The sequence below is a fragment of the Simochromis diagramma genome, unplaced genomic scaffold (genome assembly GCF_900408965.1).
Source record: "Simochromis diagramma unplaced genomic scaffold, fSimDia1.1 OVJJ01000141.1, whole genome shotgun sequence".
NCBI classification, from domain to species: Eukaryota; Metazoa; Chordata; class Actinopteri; order Cichliformes; family Cichlidae; genus Simochromis; species Simochromis diagramma.
In genome coordinates, this window is record NW_024387350.1 from 863906 (window position 1) to 885059 (window position 21154).

Genomic DNA, 21154 nt, shown 5'->3' on the forward strand with positions numbered 1-21154 from the left:
TCTACATGGTACAATGGAGGGTTCAAAAGGGAAACTGAAACCAAAATGGCGGGAAGGTTTTGCACTTGTGCTACTAGGGACATAATGTAACACCTAAAATAAGAGCAGTATTTTAATCATTTCAAGCAACAAAAGTTTATACAAGTTGGAATTTACGTTTTTCTGTCCTTTCTAATACTCTAGATGTTTCTCTAGTCTTCCAGTGTTTGGTTGACCCAGCTATGTTTGAACCTCCACTGTTGTGTCCGCAGGTCTGCGGTATTCAAATGATGGGACAGTTTTCTACAATTACATTATTAGAATACATCAATTTACCTTGAGTCTGTGTGTGTGTGTGTGTGTGTGTGTGTGTGTGTGTGTGTGTGTGTGTGTGTGTGTGTGTGTGTGTGAGAGAGAGAGAGAGAGAGAGAGAGAGAGGTATCAGGAAGTGAAATAAGAACAGAAGTCGATGGCGGGAGAAAGAGCGGGGGTGAAAAAAGTTCGACAAGAGGCGAAAACACACACACACACACACACACACACACACGAGGGTCCACGAGAGGTTTGACCGGCAGGTCTGCGAAGGGACCGGAAACAGCAGAGCGACGTGACTCTTTCAGGAAGTGAAATAAGAACAGAAATCGATGGCGGGAGAGAAGAGCGGGGGTGAAAAAAAGGTCAAACAAGAGGGGAAAATACAAAAAAACCCCCAAACAAACAGTGAAAGTAAATCTGTAATGTGGATGAAACGGATAGTGAGCGCAATGTAACCGTGACAACGAGACACGAGGACGGATTTAAGTCGAGGTTAAAAAACTGTCTCCAGAAGAAAAAGTCTTCGGCTCGGTGAGTGGAACCAGTTTCAGCTACAACAGCGATAAATAAGCATGTAGGGAGGTTAAGAGTGATATAATACTGAGGAACGGCTCTCTGATGAGTGTTTGTAGGGATGTGGTTCAGCAAGGTAAAGACACACGACTGAGTCTAGTAAATGGAAAGGAGGTGCAGTTTGGGCAAAGTGTTCAAGCAGTAGGTAGAATGACAATGTGGTGGAAAAAGTGACAAGATGGTGATAAAGTGGCTGAAGTGATAACGAGCTCAGCATAGACAGGAAAACATGATAAAAACCTAACATCATGTGAAATCAGCTCATTGTTATTGTTATTAATATTTTTACTTCAGCTGGGGTAATTGATGGATGAAGGAAATAAGTTCCACTGAATTACAACAAGTAGATATAGGAAAATAAGATATGTGTTACTATATAAGCTATGGGACAGATTTATGAAGCAGGACAGATTATTGTGACGCAGCAGTTGCAGTGAGATTTAGAAACATTGTACTGTAATTTATTTAGAAGCGTGAAGCCAGTTCACTTGAGTAAAGAACAGCTCAAAAACCAACCGATCTGATGAGGGAAACAGTGATGGCCTACTAGCTAAATCAAGATGTGACCCTGTGAACGACTTCCCTAAACCTGCAGTCCAGCAGTTCATCTAAACAAAAGGCACCTAGACTAAAACAGATGTAGTTGTGTTTGCTATACCATAAAACAATAAAAGAAGGTACGAGCTCTTCTTGTGACTCCAGGATCTGAGTGTGAATGCCAGAACACTCTGGAAGACACACAGTCTTTGCAAACTACTAAGGATCACACATCCTATCACTACACAATCAATTATACACCTCTAAGCATATATGGTTTTATTTTTCTAAGCATAAATGACAATCAACAATATAAACCTGACAGACTTGAATGGCCCGCATTTGTGAGAAACACAAACTAAAGTATTGATCCCTTCACGTTAGTGTGGGTCTTATACCAATATGTCTGTATCATTTGTATCGATCCGCCCAGCCCTCAGCAGCAATGAGTTCAGCTCAGCAATCTGAGAGAGTTCATCAAGGAGAGACTAACTGCTGTTTGTGAAGAAATCTTCTCAGAGGTTCAAAAAAACCATCGTCCAGTATGAGATCAACCGTCAGCACAGACTGCTGGATATCAGCCGGAAACCCGACAGAAGTATAGCGCTTTTCTAGTCCATAGGACCCCAAAGCGCTTTACACTACATTCAGTCATTCACCCATTCACACACACACACACAGCCACAGCTGCCCTGGGGCGCACTGACAGACGGGGTTAGTATCTTGCCCAAGGATATTTGGCATGCAGCCAGGAGGCAGCCTGGGATCGAACCACCGACCTTTTGATTAGTGGCTGACCGGCTCTGCCACCTGAGCTACAGCCACCCTGATGGACTATGTTGGACTGGTGCAGGTCCATGGTCACTGCTAGATTAGGTGTTGTGCTGTTTGGAATAACACTACCCTCAGCCGTGATGAGAATATCCAGAATAAATCTAAACTATTTTATATCATTGCACAAAACCAGATTACAACAAATGATTAAATATGTTGACCGAAGTTTATTCTGCAGTTAAATTTAAATATAGTTAACGAAAAAAAAAAAAATTCACTATCTTGAATACACTGGCTGAGACGGTCATCCCTGTGTTTCGGTAGATTCACAGCCCTTTTCTTAATATAACTGCTTTAAACAAATTCCCTTTGGGGGGTTTGTCATGAAGGATATCTGGTGTAAAATCTTCACCAAATGTGGATAATTAAGAATTTGACCTCCGTACTGGATCGATCAGGGCCCCAGTTAACGACAGCCTTGAGTTCTTTTGGCCAACAAGGTGTTGGTGGAAACTGTGTTACTGTTGGCCAGAGACAAAAGAATCAGAGAGGGGGATGACATGTTAGGAGGCAGTAAGAGAGGAGGAAAGGCCACAGAGGAGGTTCATGGCTGTGGTGAAGGAGGACATGCAGAGAGATCGTGTGGTGGAGGCAGATGATCTCCTGTGGAGGCCACTAAAGAGGGCAACCTTTTAGGATGGCTGCCAAACGCACAAAGTGCTTTTTAAAAATAATTTTTTCACATTAATGACCTTTTTATTGTGTTTCTTTTCTCCTCAAGACCTCCCACAACAACATGTCTGTGAGGAAGAGGAGGGTCTGGATGAGCAGCAGGTCTGTAACCAGGAGAGGAACTCCAGTCTGAACCAGGAGGACCCAGAGCCTCCACAGATTAAAGAGGAACAGGAGGAGCTCTGCAGCAGTCAGGAGGGAGAGCAGCTTGGACTGAAGCAGGAGGCTGAAGGCATTATTGTCTGGACTGATGAAGAGCGACTCACACTGCTGGAGACCATCTGGAAACCAGAGTTAAAGTTGGATAGAATAGGTATGTAAAATTATTATTGCTTTTATATTATTAAAATGAATATGACTCATGTAGGATCCTAATCACAGGTTACAGGTTTTTTTTTCCTTTTTAGAAGCACAGAAAGAATTAAAAGTCCAATCAGCATGAATGCATCTCTTTTCTCTTAACATGTAACATTAAACCTCCACTTGGTATAAGTCAAAGAAACTGACTTGAGTCTGTATGTGTTTACAGTACCGTATCCATATGTTGGAGCTATTTGTTCTTTATTTTTTTCATTTTAAAATTTGTTTAAAGTTTGTTGTTAGTTGACTTATATTTGGGGTTTATTTACAAGTTTTATTTGTAGGTTAATATTTGTTTTAATGTTTGGTCTATTACACTGCCTCCTAGTGACACAACCTGAGGAGTTGTTTAAACATAGCAAAACAAACAGGGGTGAATGTACATGCAACAGGTGTTTGCCATGATTAGTTGTTTCATCATAAATGGATGGCGCAACATGCCGACTGGTGGGGATTGAAACCACCATCCTTGTGATTAACAGATGACCTGCTCTACCTCTTGCAAAGCCAGCTGTGTCTCCCCCTGATAGATTTTCTCATATAAAATTTGTAAGTATAGCTGTGTATTTGCAAATGATTTCTGTTGCACATTAAGCGTGTTTCATGACTGATTTCAATGCAGTGAAGCAGAGGCAGTGGCAACTTGTCAAGTGTGCTAATCTCCCTCACATATGATGCATTTTTCCACCGTTGTTGTCATTCTGACTACAAAAAATTTCATTTCAAAGATTCTATTGTAACAAGTGTCACCTGGCAGTTTGTTGCTCTCTGCCAGGTGATTGGTTGAAGAGCTGTGAAAAGGTAGTGGGTGTGTGGGGTGAAGTCAGCGGTCTTCTGGGAAAAAACCAGAGGCAATTAATTCACTCAGGTGCGAGTGGGTTACTGTCGGTAAGAGACTTTTGCCATTTTTGTTTGGATCGTTTGCTTGCATGTGCCTATTTTTAATGTGTCATTGGACTTTTTTAGTGTGACCACGATTTTAATGAAGAATTGATCAAGCCCTAGATCGACTGCGCGCAGGGAAACTGATCAATATTGTAGGTATATTGAGTGTTTGTTTTAGCTTCTATGATTTGAATGGTTTATAAAAATGCTTTTTATTGGGTAATATTTTAATTGATAATGTTGTTGTTTTTTTCAGCTGTGCTGTCTCTGCTGTCCTTTTTTTCGTTCTTTGATTGATTTGTATATTTTGTTTTGGTTAGTCCGTCCGCTGTAAAGGCGGTTATTGATTGAGAGTAAGTTGTGCAGGGCGGACTAACCTCCCTTTTGTTTTTTTTTGTTTATTGTTTGTGCCACTTCCCTTTTTCTCCCAGATCACCGGCCATGCCTAGCACTGTTCCCAGCTGCGCTGAGACCCGACTGTTTTGCAGTGTGTGCCACGATTGCAGTGTCGCTAAGCGGGGTGTGACGGGTTGCAGCGTTGTTATTTTCGCACAGTTTGGTTGTAAGTCTCATGTGCCAGCTGGGATATCAGCAGGATGTGTTGTAAGTCCTGTCTGGAAATGACTGGGAATTATTATGTCTAACTCATGTAATAAATAAACGATCCATTTATTTCTTTGCCCGTTTACTCATCCCTTGTCCTCGGTTACACTATTAAAGCTTTTATATGAAATAACTCTTTCTTCATTCCAGGATGTCACTCACTTTATTTTGTGTTAGCAGGAACTTCATGTTGAGCTCTGTGTGATTGACTTCAAATGTGGAGAAATCCTTACACACAACTGAACCAGCAGTAAACATTAAAGTGAGTACAGAGACTGAAAAAACAACTCTTCTTACTCATGGTTGTAGAAAAACTGTCACACAGAGCTGAAACGAGGGGGACACCTGGTGGGCAAGCATGACACGACACGAAGAATCACTAAAGCGCAGAGGAGCGACAAACAGCTGAAAACTTAAGAAAGGATTATCACGCACCATAAAAAGACTCAACTTACAAAGTCTACAGTCTTTTATTATCTGTCTTATAATGTGACCAACATGTAAATTAAAGACCGCGGCCCTATGGGACGGTTGGGATTGTCACGTGACTCGAAAGCGGGAACCGCTAGCTTAGACGACGTAAGCTTCATGTTTGATTTGCACTTAGCCGAGGATTTTGTTTGTTGATCTTATATGAAAATATTTCAGTTGTGAAGCAGCACATGAGTTCAGCTCAGTATCTGAGAGAGTTCATCAAGGAGAGACTAAACTGCTGTTGGTGAGGAAATCTTCTCAGAGGTTCAAAAACCATCGTCCAGTATGAGGAGGAGATCAACCGTCAGCACAGACTGCTGGATATCAGCCGGAAACCCGACAGAAACTCACACATCATAGGTATGGACATGTTTTAACTCTGTGCTGTTTCAAGCTCAGATTTTCAGTGTTGACTGACTTTACTAGAAGATGTTAAACTGGGTATTTATCAGTGCTGTGGGTCAGTGTCCAGTGATGGACTATGTTGGACTGGTGCCGGTCCATGGTCACGATAGATTATGGTGGAATAACACTACCCTCAGCCGTGGTGAGAATATCCAGAATAAATCTAACTAGTTTATATCATTGCACAAAACCAGATTACAATAATGATTAAATATGTTGACCGAAGTTTTCTGCAGTTAAATTTAAATATAGTTACGAAAAGCTCCTTTTTTGATTGACAATTTTTGATTCATTATTTAAAGTGTTGTCGACACGATTCCACTGAGTTCATCAAGTGTCGTTTTCCTCTCCAAGCACTGAGCGAGCAGAAAGATAAAGTAGATCTCCGATATACAATACCCATTTACAAGTTGTTACCGAAGTGGAATAATTTCTTTATTTAAAGGTACACTCAGTCATCTTTCACATTATTTAATAAGAAAAAGAACCTTGTTCTCATTCACATTTATTAGTGTCTTCTAACACAAGATTCTGTTAATGAATCCATTAGAAATAGGAGAATTGGTTGGTTTGTGGAATGTCCCTGAGCAGGGTGATATGACCAAAATATTATTCACAATATACATTTGAAAATTTGTCGGATAACGATCCAACTGACGATATAATTGACACACGACAAAATACTTTACAACTCCCCAACTTTGTGCCAGAAAAAACAGCATCAGTGTATTTTCACTTAAACAAGCAGCTGTTTTTTTTAGTGCATAAAGTTGTATAAAAATTAAGGTGCAAATGCAAATTCCTTGCTGACAGTTTAACCAAGACATTTCCAGTGGAAATCTAGACACTATCCTCGCCTAACCATTATAATCTCCACAAAACTAAAAAGAGGTTATACACACCACATACGGTGATATTATGTTGAAGCACAGTACGTATCACTCCACGAGGCCCTGCCTACGACACGTAATGCTCCACATCCATCAAGCGGTGCGGCTTCGTAGCTTAGCAAATTGTGCTAAAACTTGACAGATTTTCGAGCGCCGTGTCAACATAATCGTTTCGAGGTCAGTAAACACAACCAGAATTCATACATAAGGCCCATTGGATTATAAGGGGCGCTGTCGAAAGGATTGATTTTAAGTGTGCCGTATGTTCCAAAAAACCTCGGTAACAACAACAGCCTGCTAGCATGCTCTACCAAAAATGTGTGATAGGTTTAAGCTACAAACCTATTCGTTGGAACGTTCAAGACAATTTACTCCACAAGCAAAGCAACACACGAGTGGCAAAGTTCTTTGTTGCTCATGCATGACGGAGGCCTGCCTGGAGCCAAGTGTCGTTCCACCCACTTGACCTCCGTCAGACTCTCTCGCCAGGTTCCCCATAGCACTCCTTTTATTGTGGTTACATGATTATACATAGGTTCTAACATTGACATATACACAAAGATACTGTGTGTGTTGTGTGTGTGTGTGTGTGTCAGAGGTCTCCCACGACTACTAAGGATCAAACCTCTATCAATCTACAACTAATGTAAAACTCTAATGATATCGAGTAATATTTCTAAGCTAAATGACAATCAACAATACAAATCTAACATAGTGCTTTGTTGTGTTTTTGACCGACGAAAGCTAAACCGTTCCACACCACTGAAGTTGCAGCATTTTTACAAACCTTCTGGTTCATCCGTTTCATTCAACGATCCGCTTTTTTGCAATTTATCGCTACATGTTGTAGATGCTGTTCTGTGAAACAATGATTCAGATAAGCCCAGCACAATTTTAAACAAAGTTCCTTACTACACCAGGCGATCAGTAATTACGATCAACAGAACACAGGGTTCCAACTGTTTTTGGATTCAGTTGGCTTTGGTTTTTGCTCACAACCCACAAAGTTTGGTTGACATTTATAATTTCTAGTTCTACAACATCATCACAAGCATCAGTTCTACACTCTCAGCCAAAGGTAAACGCTGGCATAGCATTAGGTTCTAGTTTAAATTAATTAAAAAACATATATTGAAATGGAAAAAAAGACTAAATATGCTCTCCTCCTATATTAAAAAAAGTAACGTTTGTTATATTTTCATGGGCTTATTCTGACCAATCATAATAGTCCATTTCACATACATTTTAAAATAATTCTCTGTTGACAAGCGTCTGTCATCATCTATATGACAGAAATCACAGAATACGATTATTTATTTAATTACACTTCTAGTGATTCTAATGTTTAAGAAACTACATTTGTCTGCGCAATCTACAGCAAAGTAAGAGAGACAGTTTTCTTTTGCACATGCTCGTGTAATATGTCATTTTACAGAGTAATGCAAAAGTAATCAGTGTTGGGAAGGTTACTTTTAAAATGTATTTGACTACAGATTACTGAATACATGTCCCAAAATGTATTCCATTACGTTACTCTGAGTAACGTAATGGAATACATTGGATTACTTAATGTATTATCATGCTTTTTACAACTACATGAATGTACTCTTGCTGTGTGATTTTTTTTTTTTTTTTTTTTTTTTTTAAATTTTTTTTTTTTTTTACTATTACTGAAGGTTACTCGTTATACCAATACCAACTAGATTTTTAAATCCTAATATAAAATGAGTAACAGTAGGGTGGACATTAGGTAAGCCTGCACTTTTTGCAGTGATCTCGTATAGAAAACTATTCCGTGCGTATATAAACAGGTCCGCAGCTCCGAACCGTAGTAAAGGGACCTCTGGCTAATAGGTCGACTTCCGTGTCAGGCCGAAAACTATCTTTACTTGTTTGGGTCAACTTTGCCCAGCGAGACAGAGAGAGGCGTTGAAAGGCTGCTCCAAAAGAACTTATTGTCTCGAGAGAAAAAAACACGAGCGCAGCGTACAGTCGAGTCTTAATAGCTTACTTACAACTGGGCTTGTCAGGCTCTCTTCTTGGCTGCAGTGGTTATTATGATATTTACATGCTTCCATCTCCCGTTTCTGCTCGGTGACAACTCCTTTTTCTCCCTCCCTCGCTCACAGACACATAACGGGTATGGCAGTCCATTCTCCCTCAGCATGGACTACACTACCCATGAGGCCACATTCTTTAGAGCATTGCCTGTAACACTCTGCCTATTGCCTTCAATTAAAAATCAAAATTAAATATTTTTTGAATAATAATTTGTAAAAATATTTCATCAGGTCATTATGAGGGCCACAAGTAGAGGTGACATGAGCCACGAGATTGAGACACAGGCATACAGCCTCTTAATGCGTGTTTTGTTTGGTTTCCACCACCATGGAATTACCAAAAATAGAGAGGGTAGAGACTAACATATGAAACAGGAAAAGACCCTGTGTAATCCATTTATTTCAACAAAGTAACTGAATTCTGAATACCACCCTTTTAAACGGTAACTGTAACGGAATACAGTTACTCATATTCTGTATTTTAAATACGTAACACTGGTACATGTATTCCATTACTCCCCAACACTGAAAGTAATGTAATGAGAAGTGTAACAAATTACTTTCTCCTGGGAGAAGTTAAGTAATGTACTGCTTTACTTGTAAGAAAAATGTTCTGTGTAATATTTAAATGACATTATTTTTCTGAGTAATGACCCCAACACTGATCACAAGAATGAAGGGAAATGCGTCCAACATGCATAAACATTTGACCTGACAGCATGTAATTAATCGGCACAATGTATTTGATTTGATTTGCTGCTTGGTGATAGTGGTGACTCTCAAAGCAGAGCCAAGGAGATTTGATAAGAGAATCAAGAAGTGATGTTGGAATTCTGCCTTTATATCTCAAACCTTTAAACAGCACCGAGTCTGCACCAGAGAGCATAAGAACTCAAAGTGTCTGGAGCAGCTTAGCCTCATTTATTAGAGGCAATCAAGTCTTATTTTTAGATCCAGTTTAAAGTTTGCGCTTTTCCACTCTGAGCGCTCAAAGTGCTTTTTACAACTTGCCCCATTCACCCACTCAAGCAAGCTTTTTTTTTCTATGCTGTTCCTATGTAAGTACTTTCTAACATTCACACACAACTTTCACAAACACACACGCACTGATATTGTTTCATGCTTAAATTTCAGATGTACTGCTACACAATTTGCCTCACTGTTAGAAAAACCAAATGACAAACTGAGACTGAGCAGAGGCAGAAAGTTTGACCTTGTCTTGCCAGAGGTGTAAATGGGGAAGTCTGTTGTGCTTTTATACACTGCCTCCTAGTGACACAACCTGAGGAGTTGTTTAAACATAGCAAAACAAACAGGGGTGAATGTACATGCAACAGGTGTGTGCCATGATTAGTTGTTTCATCATAAATGGAATGGCGCAAACATGCAGACTGGTTGGGGATTGAACCACCATCCTTGTGATTAACAGATGACCTGCTCTACCTCTTGCAAAGCCAGCTGTGTCTCCCCTGATAGATTTTCTCATATAAAATTTGTAAGTATAGCTGTGTATTTGCAAATGATGGTCCTTGTTGCACATTAAGCGTGTTTCATGACTGATTTCAATGCAGTGAAAGCAGAGGCAGTGGCAACTTGTCAAGTGTGCTAATCTCCCTCAACATATGATGCATTTTTCCACCGTTGTTGTCATTCTGACTACAAAAATTTCATTTCAAAGATTCTATTGTAACAAGTGTCACCTGGCAGTTTGTTGCTCTCTGCCAGGTGATTGGCTGAAGAGCTGTGAAAAGGTAGTGGGTGTGTGGGGTGAAGTCAGCGCTCTTCTGTGGAAAAAACCAGAGGCAATTAATTCACTCAGGTGCGAGTGGGTATACTGTCGGTAAGAGACTTTTGCCATTTTTGTTTGGATCGTTTGCTATTGCATGTGCCTATTTTTAATGTGTCATTGGACTTTTTTAGTGTGACCACGAATTTTAATAGAAGAATTGATCAAGCCCTAGATCGACTGCGCGCAGGGAAACTGATCAATATTGTAGGTATATTGAGTGTTTGTTTTAGCTTCATGATTTTGAATGGTTTTATAAAATTGCTATTTTATTGGGTAATATTTTAATTGATAATGTTGTTTGTTTTTCAGCTGTGCTGTCTCTGCTGTCCTTTTTTTCGTTCTTTTGATTGATTTGTAATTTTGTTTTGGTTAGTCCGTCCAGCTGTAAAGGCGGTTATTGATTGAGAGTAAGTTGTGCAAGGGCGGACTAACCTCCCTTTTGTTTTTTTTTTGTTTAATTGTTTGTGCCACTTCCCTTTTTCTCCCAGATCACAGGCCATGCATAGCACTGATTCCCAGCTGCGCTGAGACCCGACTTGTTTGCAGTGTGTGCCACGATTGCAGTGTCGCTAAGCGGGGTGTGACGGGTTGCAGCGTTGTTATTTTCGCACAGTTTGTGTGGTAAGTCTCATGTGCAGCTGGGATATCAGCAGGATGTGTTGTAAGTCCTGTCTGGAAATGACTGGGAATTATTATGTCTAACTCATGTAATAAATAAACGATCAATTTATTTCTTTGCCCCGTTTACTCATCCCTTGTCCTCGGTTACACTATTAAAGCTTTTATATGAAATAAACTCTTTCTTCATTCCAGGATGTCACTCACTTTATTTTGTGTTAGCAGGAACTTCATGTTGAGCTCTGTGTGATTGACTTCAAATGTGAGAAAATCCTTACACACAACTGAACCAGCAGTAAACATTAAAGTGAGTACAGAGACTGAAAAACAAACTCTTCTTCATCATGGTTGTAGAAAACTGTCACACAGAGCTGAAACGAGGGGGACACCTGGTGGACAAGCATAGACACGACAAGAAGAATCACTAAAGCGCAGAGGAGCGACAAACAGCTGAAAATACTTAATGAAAAGGATTATCACGCACCATAAAAAGACTCAACTTACAAAGTCTAACAGTCTTTTATTATCTGTCTGTATAATGTGACCAACATGTAAATATAAAGACCGCGGCCCTATGGGACGGTTGAGGATTGATCACGTGACTCGAAAAGCGGGAACCGCTAGCTTAGACGACGTAAGCTTCATGTTTGATTTGCACTTAGCCGAGGATTTTAGTTTGGTGATCTTATATGAAAATATTTCAGTTGTGAAGCAGCAATGAGTTCAGCTCAGTATCTGAGAGAGTTCATCAAGGAGAGACTAACTGCTGTTGGTGAGGAAATCTTCTCAGAGGTTCAAAAAACCATCGTCCAGTATGAGGAGGAGATCAACCGTCAGCACAGACTGCTGGATATCAGCCGGAAACCCGACAGAAACTCACACATCATAGGTATGGACATGTTTTTAACTCTGTGCTGTTCAAGCTCAGATTCTTCAGTGTGACTGACTTTACTAGAAGATGTTAAACTGGGTATTTATCAGTGCTGTGGGTCAGTGTCCAGTGATGGACTATGTTGGACTGGTGCAGGTCCATGGTCACTGATAGATTAGGTGGAATAACACTACCCTCAGCCGTGGTGAGAATATCCAGAATAAATCTAAACTAGTTTATATCATTGCACAAAACCAGATTACAATAAATGATTAAATATGTTGACCGAAGTTTTCTGCAGTTAAATTTAAATATAGTTAACGAAAGCTCCTTTTTTGATTGACATATTTTGATTCATTTATTTAAAGTGTTTGTCGAACAGATTCCACTGAGTTCATCAAGTGTCAGTTTTCCTCTCCAAGCACTGAGACAGAGCAGTAAAGATAAAGGTAGATCTCAGATATACAATACACATTTAACAAGTTGTTACCAGAAGTGGAAATAATTCTTTATTTAAAGGTACACTCAGTCATCTTTTCAATTTATTTAATAAGAAAAAAGAACATTGTTCTCATTCACATTTATTAGTGTCTTCTAACAAACTGATTCAATGTAATGAATCCATTAGAAATAGGAGAATTGGTTGGTTTGTGGAATGTCACTAGAGCAGGGTGATATGACCAAAAATATTTATCACAATATACATTTGAAAATTTGCGATAACGATCCAACTGACGATATAATTGACACTAGACAAAATACTTTACAACTCCACAACTTTATTAGTGCAGAAAAACAGCATCAGTGTATTTTCACTTAAACAAGCAGCTGTTTTTTTTAAGTGCATTAAAGTTGTATAAAAATTTAAGAGTGCAAATGCAAATTCCTTGCTGACAGTTTAACCAAAAGACATTTCCAGTGGAAATTAGCCGACATATCCTCAGCATAACCATGTATAATATCCACAAAACTTAAAAAGAGGTTATACACACACAATACGGTGATATTATGTTGAAGCACAGTACGTATCACTCCACGAGGCTCCTGCCTACGATAGCCGTAATGCTCCGACAATCCATCAAGCGGTGCGGCTTCGTAGCTTAGCAAAGTCGTGCTAAAACTTGACAGATTTTCGAGCGCCGTGTACAACATAAAATCGTTTCGAGGTCAGTAAACACAACCAGAATTCATACATAAGGCCCATTGGATTATAAGGGGCGCTGTCGAAAGGATTGATTTTAAGTGTGCCGTATGTTCCAAAAACACGGTAACAACAACAGCCTGCTAGCATGCTCTACCAAAAATAGTGTGATAGGTTTAAGCTACAAACCTATTCGTTGGAACGTTCAAGACAATTTACTACACAGCAAAAAGCAACACACGAGTAGGCAAAGTTCTTTGTTGCTCATGCATGACGGAGGCCTGCCTGGAGCCAAGTGTCGTTCCACCCACTTGACCTCCGTCAGACTCTCAGCCAGGTTCCCCATAGCACTCCTTTTATTGTGGTTACATGATTATACATAGGTTCATTAACATATGACATATACACAAAGAGTACTGTGTGTGTGTGTGTGTGTGTGTGTGGTCAGAGTCTCCACAGACTACTAAGGATCAAACCTCTATCAATCTACAACTAATTGTAAAACTCTAAGCATATACGAGTAAATATTTCTAAGCATAAATGACAATCAACAATACAAATCTAACATAGTGCTTTGTTGTGTTTTTGACAGACGAAAGCTAAACCAGTTCCACACCACTGAAGTTGCAGCATTTTTACAAACCAATTCTGGTTCATCCGTTTCATTCAACGATCCGCTTTCGCCGCCATGCTTTTTCCGCCGTGTGCGTAGGAAAACAAAGGCACTGCGCATGTGCGTTTTACCCATATTCTATCACGATATTTCATTTTTCTATCGTTGACCAACATTATACCGGTATTAGCGTGAACGTGGGTAATAGGGCCCAGCCCTATTACCCACTATCTTGAATACACTGGCTGAGACGGTCATCCCTGTGTTTCGGTAGATTCACAGCCCTTTTCTTAATATCACTGCTTTAAACAAATTCCCTTTGGGGGGTTTGTCATGAAGGATATCTGGTGTAAAATCTTCACCAAATGTGGATAATTAAGAATTTGACCTCCGTACTGGATCGATCAGGGCCCCAGTTAACGACAGCCTTGAGTTCTTTTGGCCAACAAGGTGTTGGTGGAAACTGTGTTACTGTTGGCCAGAGACAAAAGAATCAGAGAGGGGGATGACATGTTAGGAGGCAGTAAGAGAGGAGGAAAGGCCACAGAGGAGGTTCATGGCTGTGGTGAAGGAGGACATGCAGAGAGATCGTGTGGTGGAGGCAGATGATCTCCTGTGGAGGCCACTAAAGAGGGCAACCTTTTAGGATGGCTGCCAAACGCACAAAGTGCTTTTTAAAAATAATTTTTTCACATTAATGACCTTTTTATTGTGTTTCTTTTCTCCTCAAGACCTCCCACAACAACATGTCTGTGAGGAAGAGGAGGGTCTGGATGAGCAGCAGGTCTGTAACCAGGAGAGGAACTCCAGTCTGAACCAGGAGGACCCAGAGCCTCCACAGATTAAAGAGGAACAGGAGGAGCTCTGCAGCAGTCAGGAGGGAGAGCAGCTTGGACTGAAGCAGGAGGCTGAAGGCATTATTGTCTGGACTGATGAAGAGCGACTCACACTGCTGGAGACCATCTGGAAACCAGAGTTAAAGTTGGATAGAATAGGTATGTAAAATTATTATTGCTTTTATATTATTAAAATGAATATGACTCATGTAGGATCCTAATCACAGGTTACAGGTTTTTTTTTCCTTTTTAGAAGCACAGAAAGAATTAAAAGTCCAATCAGCATGAATGCATCTCTTTTCTCTTAACATGTAACATTAAACCTCCACTTGGTATAAGTCAAAGAAACTGACTTGAGTCTGTATGTGTGTACAGTACCGTATCCTATATGTTGGAGCTATTTGTTCTTTATTTTTTTCATTTTAAAATTTGTTTAAAGTTTGTTGTTAGTTGACTTATATTTTGGGGTTTATTTACAAGTTTTATTTGTAGGTTAATATTTGTTTTAATGTTTGGTGTGGTTTTGGTGTTTACCTTGTTAAAGTCAGTCAGTAAGAGCTGTAGGGCCATTTGTTTGTATAAATATAGAGACTGGTATTGGACCAGCATGCACTGGCCTATGGGTTTTTTTTTTTTTTTGTTTTGTTTTGTTTTGTTTTTTACCAGAGCAGGCGAAGCAGCAGCAGGAAGTAATAAAAAATGAATCTTGCTATTACTTGCCAAACTGGACGAATAAGCCATAAAAACGCAACTTTCAAGTATGGATAGTGGACTGCTTTTGCCTGCGTACAAAATATTATCTCAGTGCAGTAGTAGCTTGTGGATTTGTAATTGTGGGATGCTTGGTTTGTCAAACAAAAGGAATTGCCACTACACTATATTTTAAAATACTTTGCACATATTTTATACTGTAGACAATAGCCCAGCAACCAGACCCTGAACTTCAACAGATAACAAACTGATAAGCAGTCAGGCCGAAGCCTCCATTTCTACCTGTTCATGTTTATAAAGTAAAATCACTATGACGACCACTTTAAAGTCTCTTTCTGTTGGTTTTCATTTTTAATTTGTGTTTTCGGCTTTGTGTTCATACCTTAATACTAAGAGAAAGATCATATGTGTGTCCTTATTAGGATAGGGATTTGTGTTGGTGTGTGGCTAATTAGTAGAAAATGGATTTCAGGTCATTTTCACAGAGAAATGTGAAAGTAATGAGAATATTCAGAGTTTACAAAATATTTTCGCCTGTTGTTCTATCATTTTTCTCTGTTTGTCTCTTCAGACCCCACACAGCAGCAGGTCTGTGACCAGGAGGACCCAGAGCCTCTACACATTAAACAGGAACAGGAGGAGCTCTGCAGCAGTCAGGAGGGAGAGCAGCTTGGACTGAAGCAGGAGACTGAACAAAAACTAAGCAGTGAGCAGCTCCTTTCTCACAGCTCTCCTGAAACAGAGAGCCAAGAAGATAAAACAGGTCACGATCAGAGAGTAGACAACACTCCTGCATCAGACAGTCAGAGTAAAACTGAAACAAAGACAAATGTTCTAACATGTGACAACTGTGGAAAAACGTTCAACTCTGAATCCGATCTGACTACACATCGGAGAGTTCACACACGTAAAAAATCATGTTGTTGTTGTTGGACCTGTAGGACAAACTTCTGTCAGTTCTTGAAACTTCACACAGGTAAGAAATCACATCCTTGTAGCACCTGTGGGAAGGAATTAGTTTCAAAGTCAGCACTAGAAGCTCACATAAGAACTCACACAGGTGAGAAGCCGTTTTCTTGCAGCACCTGTGGGAAAAGTTTCTGTCAGAAATCAGCACTGAAAAAACATACAAGAACTCACACAGGTGAGAAACCGTTTTCTTGTAGCACCTGTGGGAAAAGTTTCTGTCGGAAATCAGCACTGAAAACACATACAAGAACTCACACAGGTGAGAAACCGTATTCTTGTAGTACCTGTAAAAAAACATTCGGTCAGAACTGGACACTGCAAGCTCACGTAAGAACTCACACAGGTGAGAAACCGTATTCTTGTAGTACCTGTGGAAAGAAATTCAGTCTGAGCACACACTTAAAGAGACACATAAGAAAAAGTCATAATGCTTGAAATATTCATGCTTCCAAAGTGTGAGACAGCTTTGAGTCGTAGCAGTGTGTGGGTGGTAGAGCTCACTAACCAGAAGTCAAATCGCTGCACTGATTTAAATAAATGTAGAAACTGATGTTTTGACTCTTACAATCTTTTCACATTTGTGACCTTAATCTGGTCAGTCCTTGAGTATGGGTGCATAGTTTTATGTTTTATGATAAGTGTGGTTTGGATGATCCTGTGGCTGGACTCCAGAGTTGGATCAGTTTGGCAGCGACTGTAGTTGTAATGGCTCTGCTAACGTATCCAGAATTGAAGACGTGTTCCAGTTTTTTGTTCGATACTGAAATAAATATGTGTGTTTAGAAAATATTTTCGCCCGTTTTTCTATCATTTTTTTCCGTTCGTCTCTTCAGACCCCACACAGGAGCAGGTCTGTGACCAGGAGGACCCAGAGCCTCTACACATTAAACAGGAACAGGAGGAGCTCTGCAGCAGTCAGGAGGGAGAGCAGCTTGGACTGAAGCAGGAGACTGAACAAAAACTAAACGGTGAGCAGCTCCTTTCTCACAGCTCTCCTGAAGCAGAGAACCAAGATCAAGTAGAAAGCCAGCATGTGGACTCAGGATCAACTAGAAACATGGAGCTGAAGCAGAGAAGACATCACAGAAAGACAAGTCACAATCAGAGAGCAGACAACACTCCTGTGTCAGACAGTCAGAGTAAAACTGAAACAAAGACAAATGTTCTAAAATGTGACAGCTGTGGAAAAACTTTCAACTCTGAATCCGATCTGACTACACATCGGAGAGTTCACACACGTAATAAATCATGTTGCTGTTGTTGGACCTGTAGGACAAAATTCACTCAGTGCTTGAAAATTCACACAGGTAAGAAATCACATCCTTGTAGCACCTGTGGGAAGGAATTCATTTCGAAATCAACACTGAAAACTCACATAAGAACTCACACAGGTGAGAAGCCGTTTTCTTGCAAAACCTGTGGAAAGAAATTCAGTCAAAACACACTTAAAGAAACACATAAGAATTCATACTGGTTGAAATATTCATGAGACAGCTGTGAGTGATTTCAATGCAGTGAAAGCAGAGGCAGTGGCAGCTTGTCAAGAGTTCTAATCTCCACCAGTCTATTGGTGACCTCACTTAACATTAAGATAAATCCTTCTGTTGTGATTCTGTGATTTATAAAATGTAATTTTAATGAATATAATCAATGAAAATATGTTTGTTGTGAACAAAAAGCTTTTATATGAAATAAAACTTTGAACAAAATCTTTTCATCTTTCTTCATTCCAGGATGTCACTCACTTCTGAAAATGTGAAACTAATCTTTGGCTACGTTCACACTGCAGGCAAAAGCGCATCAAATCCGACTTTTTTGACCCTATGCGACCCATAGACTTTAGTGAGCAGGATTTGCAAAGGGGTTATATACAAAGTGTAAAAGTGTCTTTATGACTTTGCATTATTTTACCAACATTATAACCAATCCACTCCTTTTTGGCCACTTGAAATATGTTTACAGCCAGCTCGTGCTTAAAAAATACATTTTTAAAGTCAGTGAGGTTTTTTTGGCTGGATAAACAAATGATATATAAAAGTCACTTTGCAAATAACATAATTCAGTTTTTGGCACCATCAGCTCTCCTTGACAGTTGAGTGACATCCAACTCTTGAACTGAATGAATGCTTTATTGGCCATATGCAGGTTGCCCCGCAGAGGAATAGGACGCCTTGGTTATTCTCACAGACACTTCTGGTGCGACTATCATGCAGGTGTTGAACTCCAGGCCTCGAGGGTCGGTGTCCTGCAGGTTTTAGATGTGTCCTTGATCCAACACAGCTGATTTAAATGGCTAAATTACCTCCTCAACATGTCTTGAAGTTCTCCAGAGGCCTGGTAATGAACTAATCATTTGATTCAGGTGTGTTGACCCAGGGTGAGATCTAAAACCTGCAGGACACTGTCCCTTGAGCCCTGGAGTTTGACAGCCCTAGAGTATCTCATAACAACAGGAAGCCAGACATTTATTATAACCGAAACTCAAGACTCAGGCTGAGTAAAACATCATTCCAGTGATACACAGCGTCCAAAGCAGCAGCTATACATCGCAAATACAGTTGAGGAAAGTTTCTTCATCGTTGCTCCAACTGTTGCGATTGGTCAGGCGCACAAAAATACAACAAATGTGATATTTTTACATACAAGGCAGAGGTTCCAAAGTGGGGGGCGTGTCCCCTGGGGGCGCAGAGCCATTGCAGGGGGACTGCGGCATGAATAAAAAAAAAAGAAAAAAAAAGAATGCTTGGACACTGCTAGCATAATGGACAGGTTTTCTGACAGGGCTCCCACACAAATGCAAGGCAGAGGCTGAAGCATCGCCAAATATGTTTCCAAACCAACTTCTTTCCAAGCCAAAGACTAGAAAATATGATGAAGCATATCTTGCCTTTGGCTTCACCAGCACAAGTGCCGAGGTAGGTCTCTCGACAGAATTATTATTATGTTGTGTGATGAACTCTGGTAAACAATTGAACAAATAAAAGTAAACTGCAATAAATAACGAGGAATACAAAGGTTTAAGGTGTGAAATGACTGCAATGGAATTTGAAAACAAAATATGGGTGTGCGTTGTTGGAGGATGTGTTTGTTTCAAAGTTTTCTAAGCTTTCTGAACTGTTTGTCCTCCTCAATAGTAAAGGGCTGGGAATCCTCCATCATTATATTGACCAAGGCCTCATCCACATCATTCATCTCTGCTGATGATAAAACAAAAATACAATATTCATTTGGAGATGTCTGTAATTACTCATATTTAAAATATAAATTAAAGTTGTATAATACAAGCATACCATGTGATTTTTAAAGGTTTTAGCCAGGTTGGTCTCCTTGTTTTCCTGCAAGTCTCTCTAATACTGCAACAGAGCTGAGATTTTATTGTTCAACACAGCTAAGTATTTACAAGTATTTATTAGTATGTGCAGAACTTATTAGGAGACATCAGCTCCTAATAAGTATGCTCAGACAGGTCAAAAATACACCTTTCTTGCAATTTCCATTAGATAAAAAGAAGTTTAAAAAACAAACAAACAATAAAGTCAAAAGTCCACAAAGTGTAACTGCCCCCTATTTTAATGTCACGCCAAACGCGCTAACCCGTTCATAAATTTGTCACGTGGTATGGCCAGATTTTTTTTTTTTAACTTTATTTATCACATTTTAGACATACAGTCAAGTAAAACAGGAATCACATAAAATATAACATTGTGGTAGTACAATGAGGAACAGAGAGAGTGACAAGGACAGTGAGACAAAAGTGACTACAAAAAATAAAATAAATTAAGGGGAACATAAATAAACAAAAGTTTGCAAGAGCCAAAATCAAGTTAGCAGTTTCAATCGGTTGTAGATGTTAGCAGTCTTGAGAGCCTTAGTGTTTTTTCGTGGTATGGCCAGATCTCGAGACGTCGACGTCATGAAAGACGTCATCAAAAAGCGCCTCAATAGCTTCTAGTCTGTATCCCAATTCAGGGTCTGCAACCCGTGAGCCAGTCCTCACGGGCCGCGTACTTAAAGACCGCTAAGGCCGGAAGTGCGAGTCTTGTGAAATGGGATGGTCTAGCCTCCGTTGCCTAGCAACCATGATACTAACCACGAGACACGTTACATACAGCTTTGTTTGACAGAAATGAAGGAGAAAAATGTTTTGTTGGTCATTCATTTTGTCATGACCGTTCTCATGATCATTTTGACCCCACGGGATGAGATCTTGCGTGGAGCCCCAGATCGAGGGAGATTATCAGTGGTCTTGTATGTCTTCCATTTTCTGATGATTGCGCCCACAGTTGATTTTTTTCACACCAAGCTGCTTGCCTATTGTAGATTCACTCTTCCCAGTCTGGTGCAGGTCTACAATACTTTTCCTGGTGTCCTTCGAAAGCTCTTTGGTCTTGGCCATGGCGGAGTTTGGAGTCTGACTGTTTGAGGCTGTGGACAGGTGTCTTTTATACAGATGATGAGTTCAAACAGGTGCCATTCATACAGGTAACGAGTGGGGGACAGAAAAGCTTCTTACAGAAGACGTTACAGGTCTGTGAGAGCCAGAGATTTTCCTTGTTTGAGGTGACCAAATACTTATTTTCCACCCTAATTTACGAATAAATTCTTTACAAATCCTACCATGTGAATTCATGGATATTTTTTTCACATTCTGTCTCTCACAGTTGAAGTGTACCTCTGGTGCAAATTACTGACCTCTGTCATCATTTTAAGTGGGGGAACTTGCACAATCGGTGGCTGAGTCATTCTTTGTCTTGTTAATAAACTCAGGGCACTTGCTAATGTGGTGTTCAGGTGAGCAGCAATATGCACATGCTGCCTTAGCTGTTATGATGGGTTGTGCTGCCTGTACAGGATGGGATGCATTTGTCCCATGTAATATTGTTCTGAGTGGAGAGGTATACTTACGGGCAGGTCGTGGCTGGTTAAAGGATGAGACAGGACTGTCCTTTCTTGGTTGACACTTGCACTCTATTTGCAACCAGGACGAGAACAAAGGTAAGTCATACATCATATCTCCTT

General features: G+C 40.0%; 1 protein-coding gene across 7 annotated transcripts; it reads left to right on the forward strand.

The window, feature by feature from the left end:
* Positions 1 to 9140: 9140 nt before the first annotated feature.
* LOC120718399 (zinc finger protein 180-like) lies at positions 9141 to 18419 on the forward strand. Of its 7 annotated transcripts, none has more exons than XM_040006949.1 (7): positions 9142 to 10427; positions 10508 to 10580; positions 10865 to 10997; positions 11220 to 11883; positions 14351 to 14614; positions 15738 to 16310; positions 16969 to 18419. In XM_040006949.1, exons 4-7 carry the CDS (start codon positions 11712 to 11714, stop codon positions 17622 to 17624), a joined length of 1665 nt encoding a protein of 554 aa, XP_039862883.1. In that variant the 5' UTR covers positions 9142 to 10427; positions 10508 to 10580; positions 10865 to 10997; positions 11220 to 11711; the 3' UTR covers positions 17625 to 18419. The 7 variants fall into 7 exon arrangements, with proteins under 7 accessions (XP_039862882.1, XP_039862883.1, XP_039862884.1 ...); XM_040006950.1 differs by having other exon boundaries at positions 10872 to 10997; XM_040006948.1 differs by having other exon boundaries at positions 9141 to 10580; positions 10865 to 11301; positions 11699 to 11883.
* Positions 18420 to 21154: the final 2735 nt, after the last annotated feature.

Coding starts and splice junctions, on each gene's coding strand:
- LOC120718399 (XM_040006948.1), top strand. CDS start 11,712: ATGAGTTCAGCTCAGTATCTGAGAGAGTTCATCAAGGAGAGACTAACT. Junction 11,884..14,350: donor CAGAAACTCACACATCATAG/GTATGGACATGT, acceptor TTTCTCCTCAAG/ACCTCCCACAACAACATGTC. Junction 16,311..16,968: donor ACATACAAGAACTCACACAG/GTGAGAAACCGT, acceptor TCGTCTCTTCAG/ACCCCACACAGGAGCAGGTC.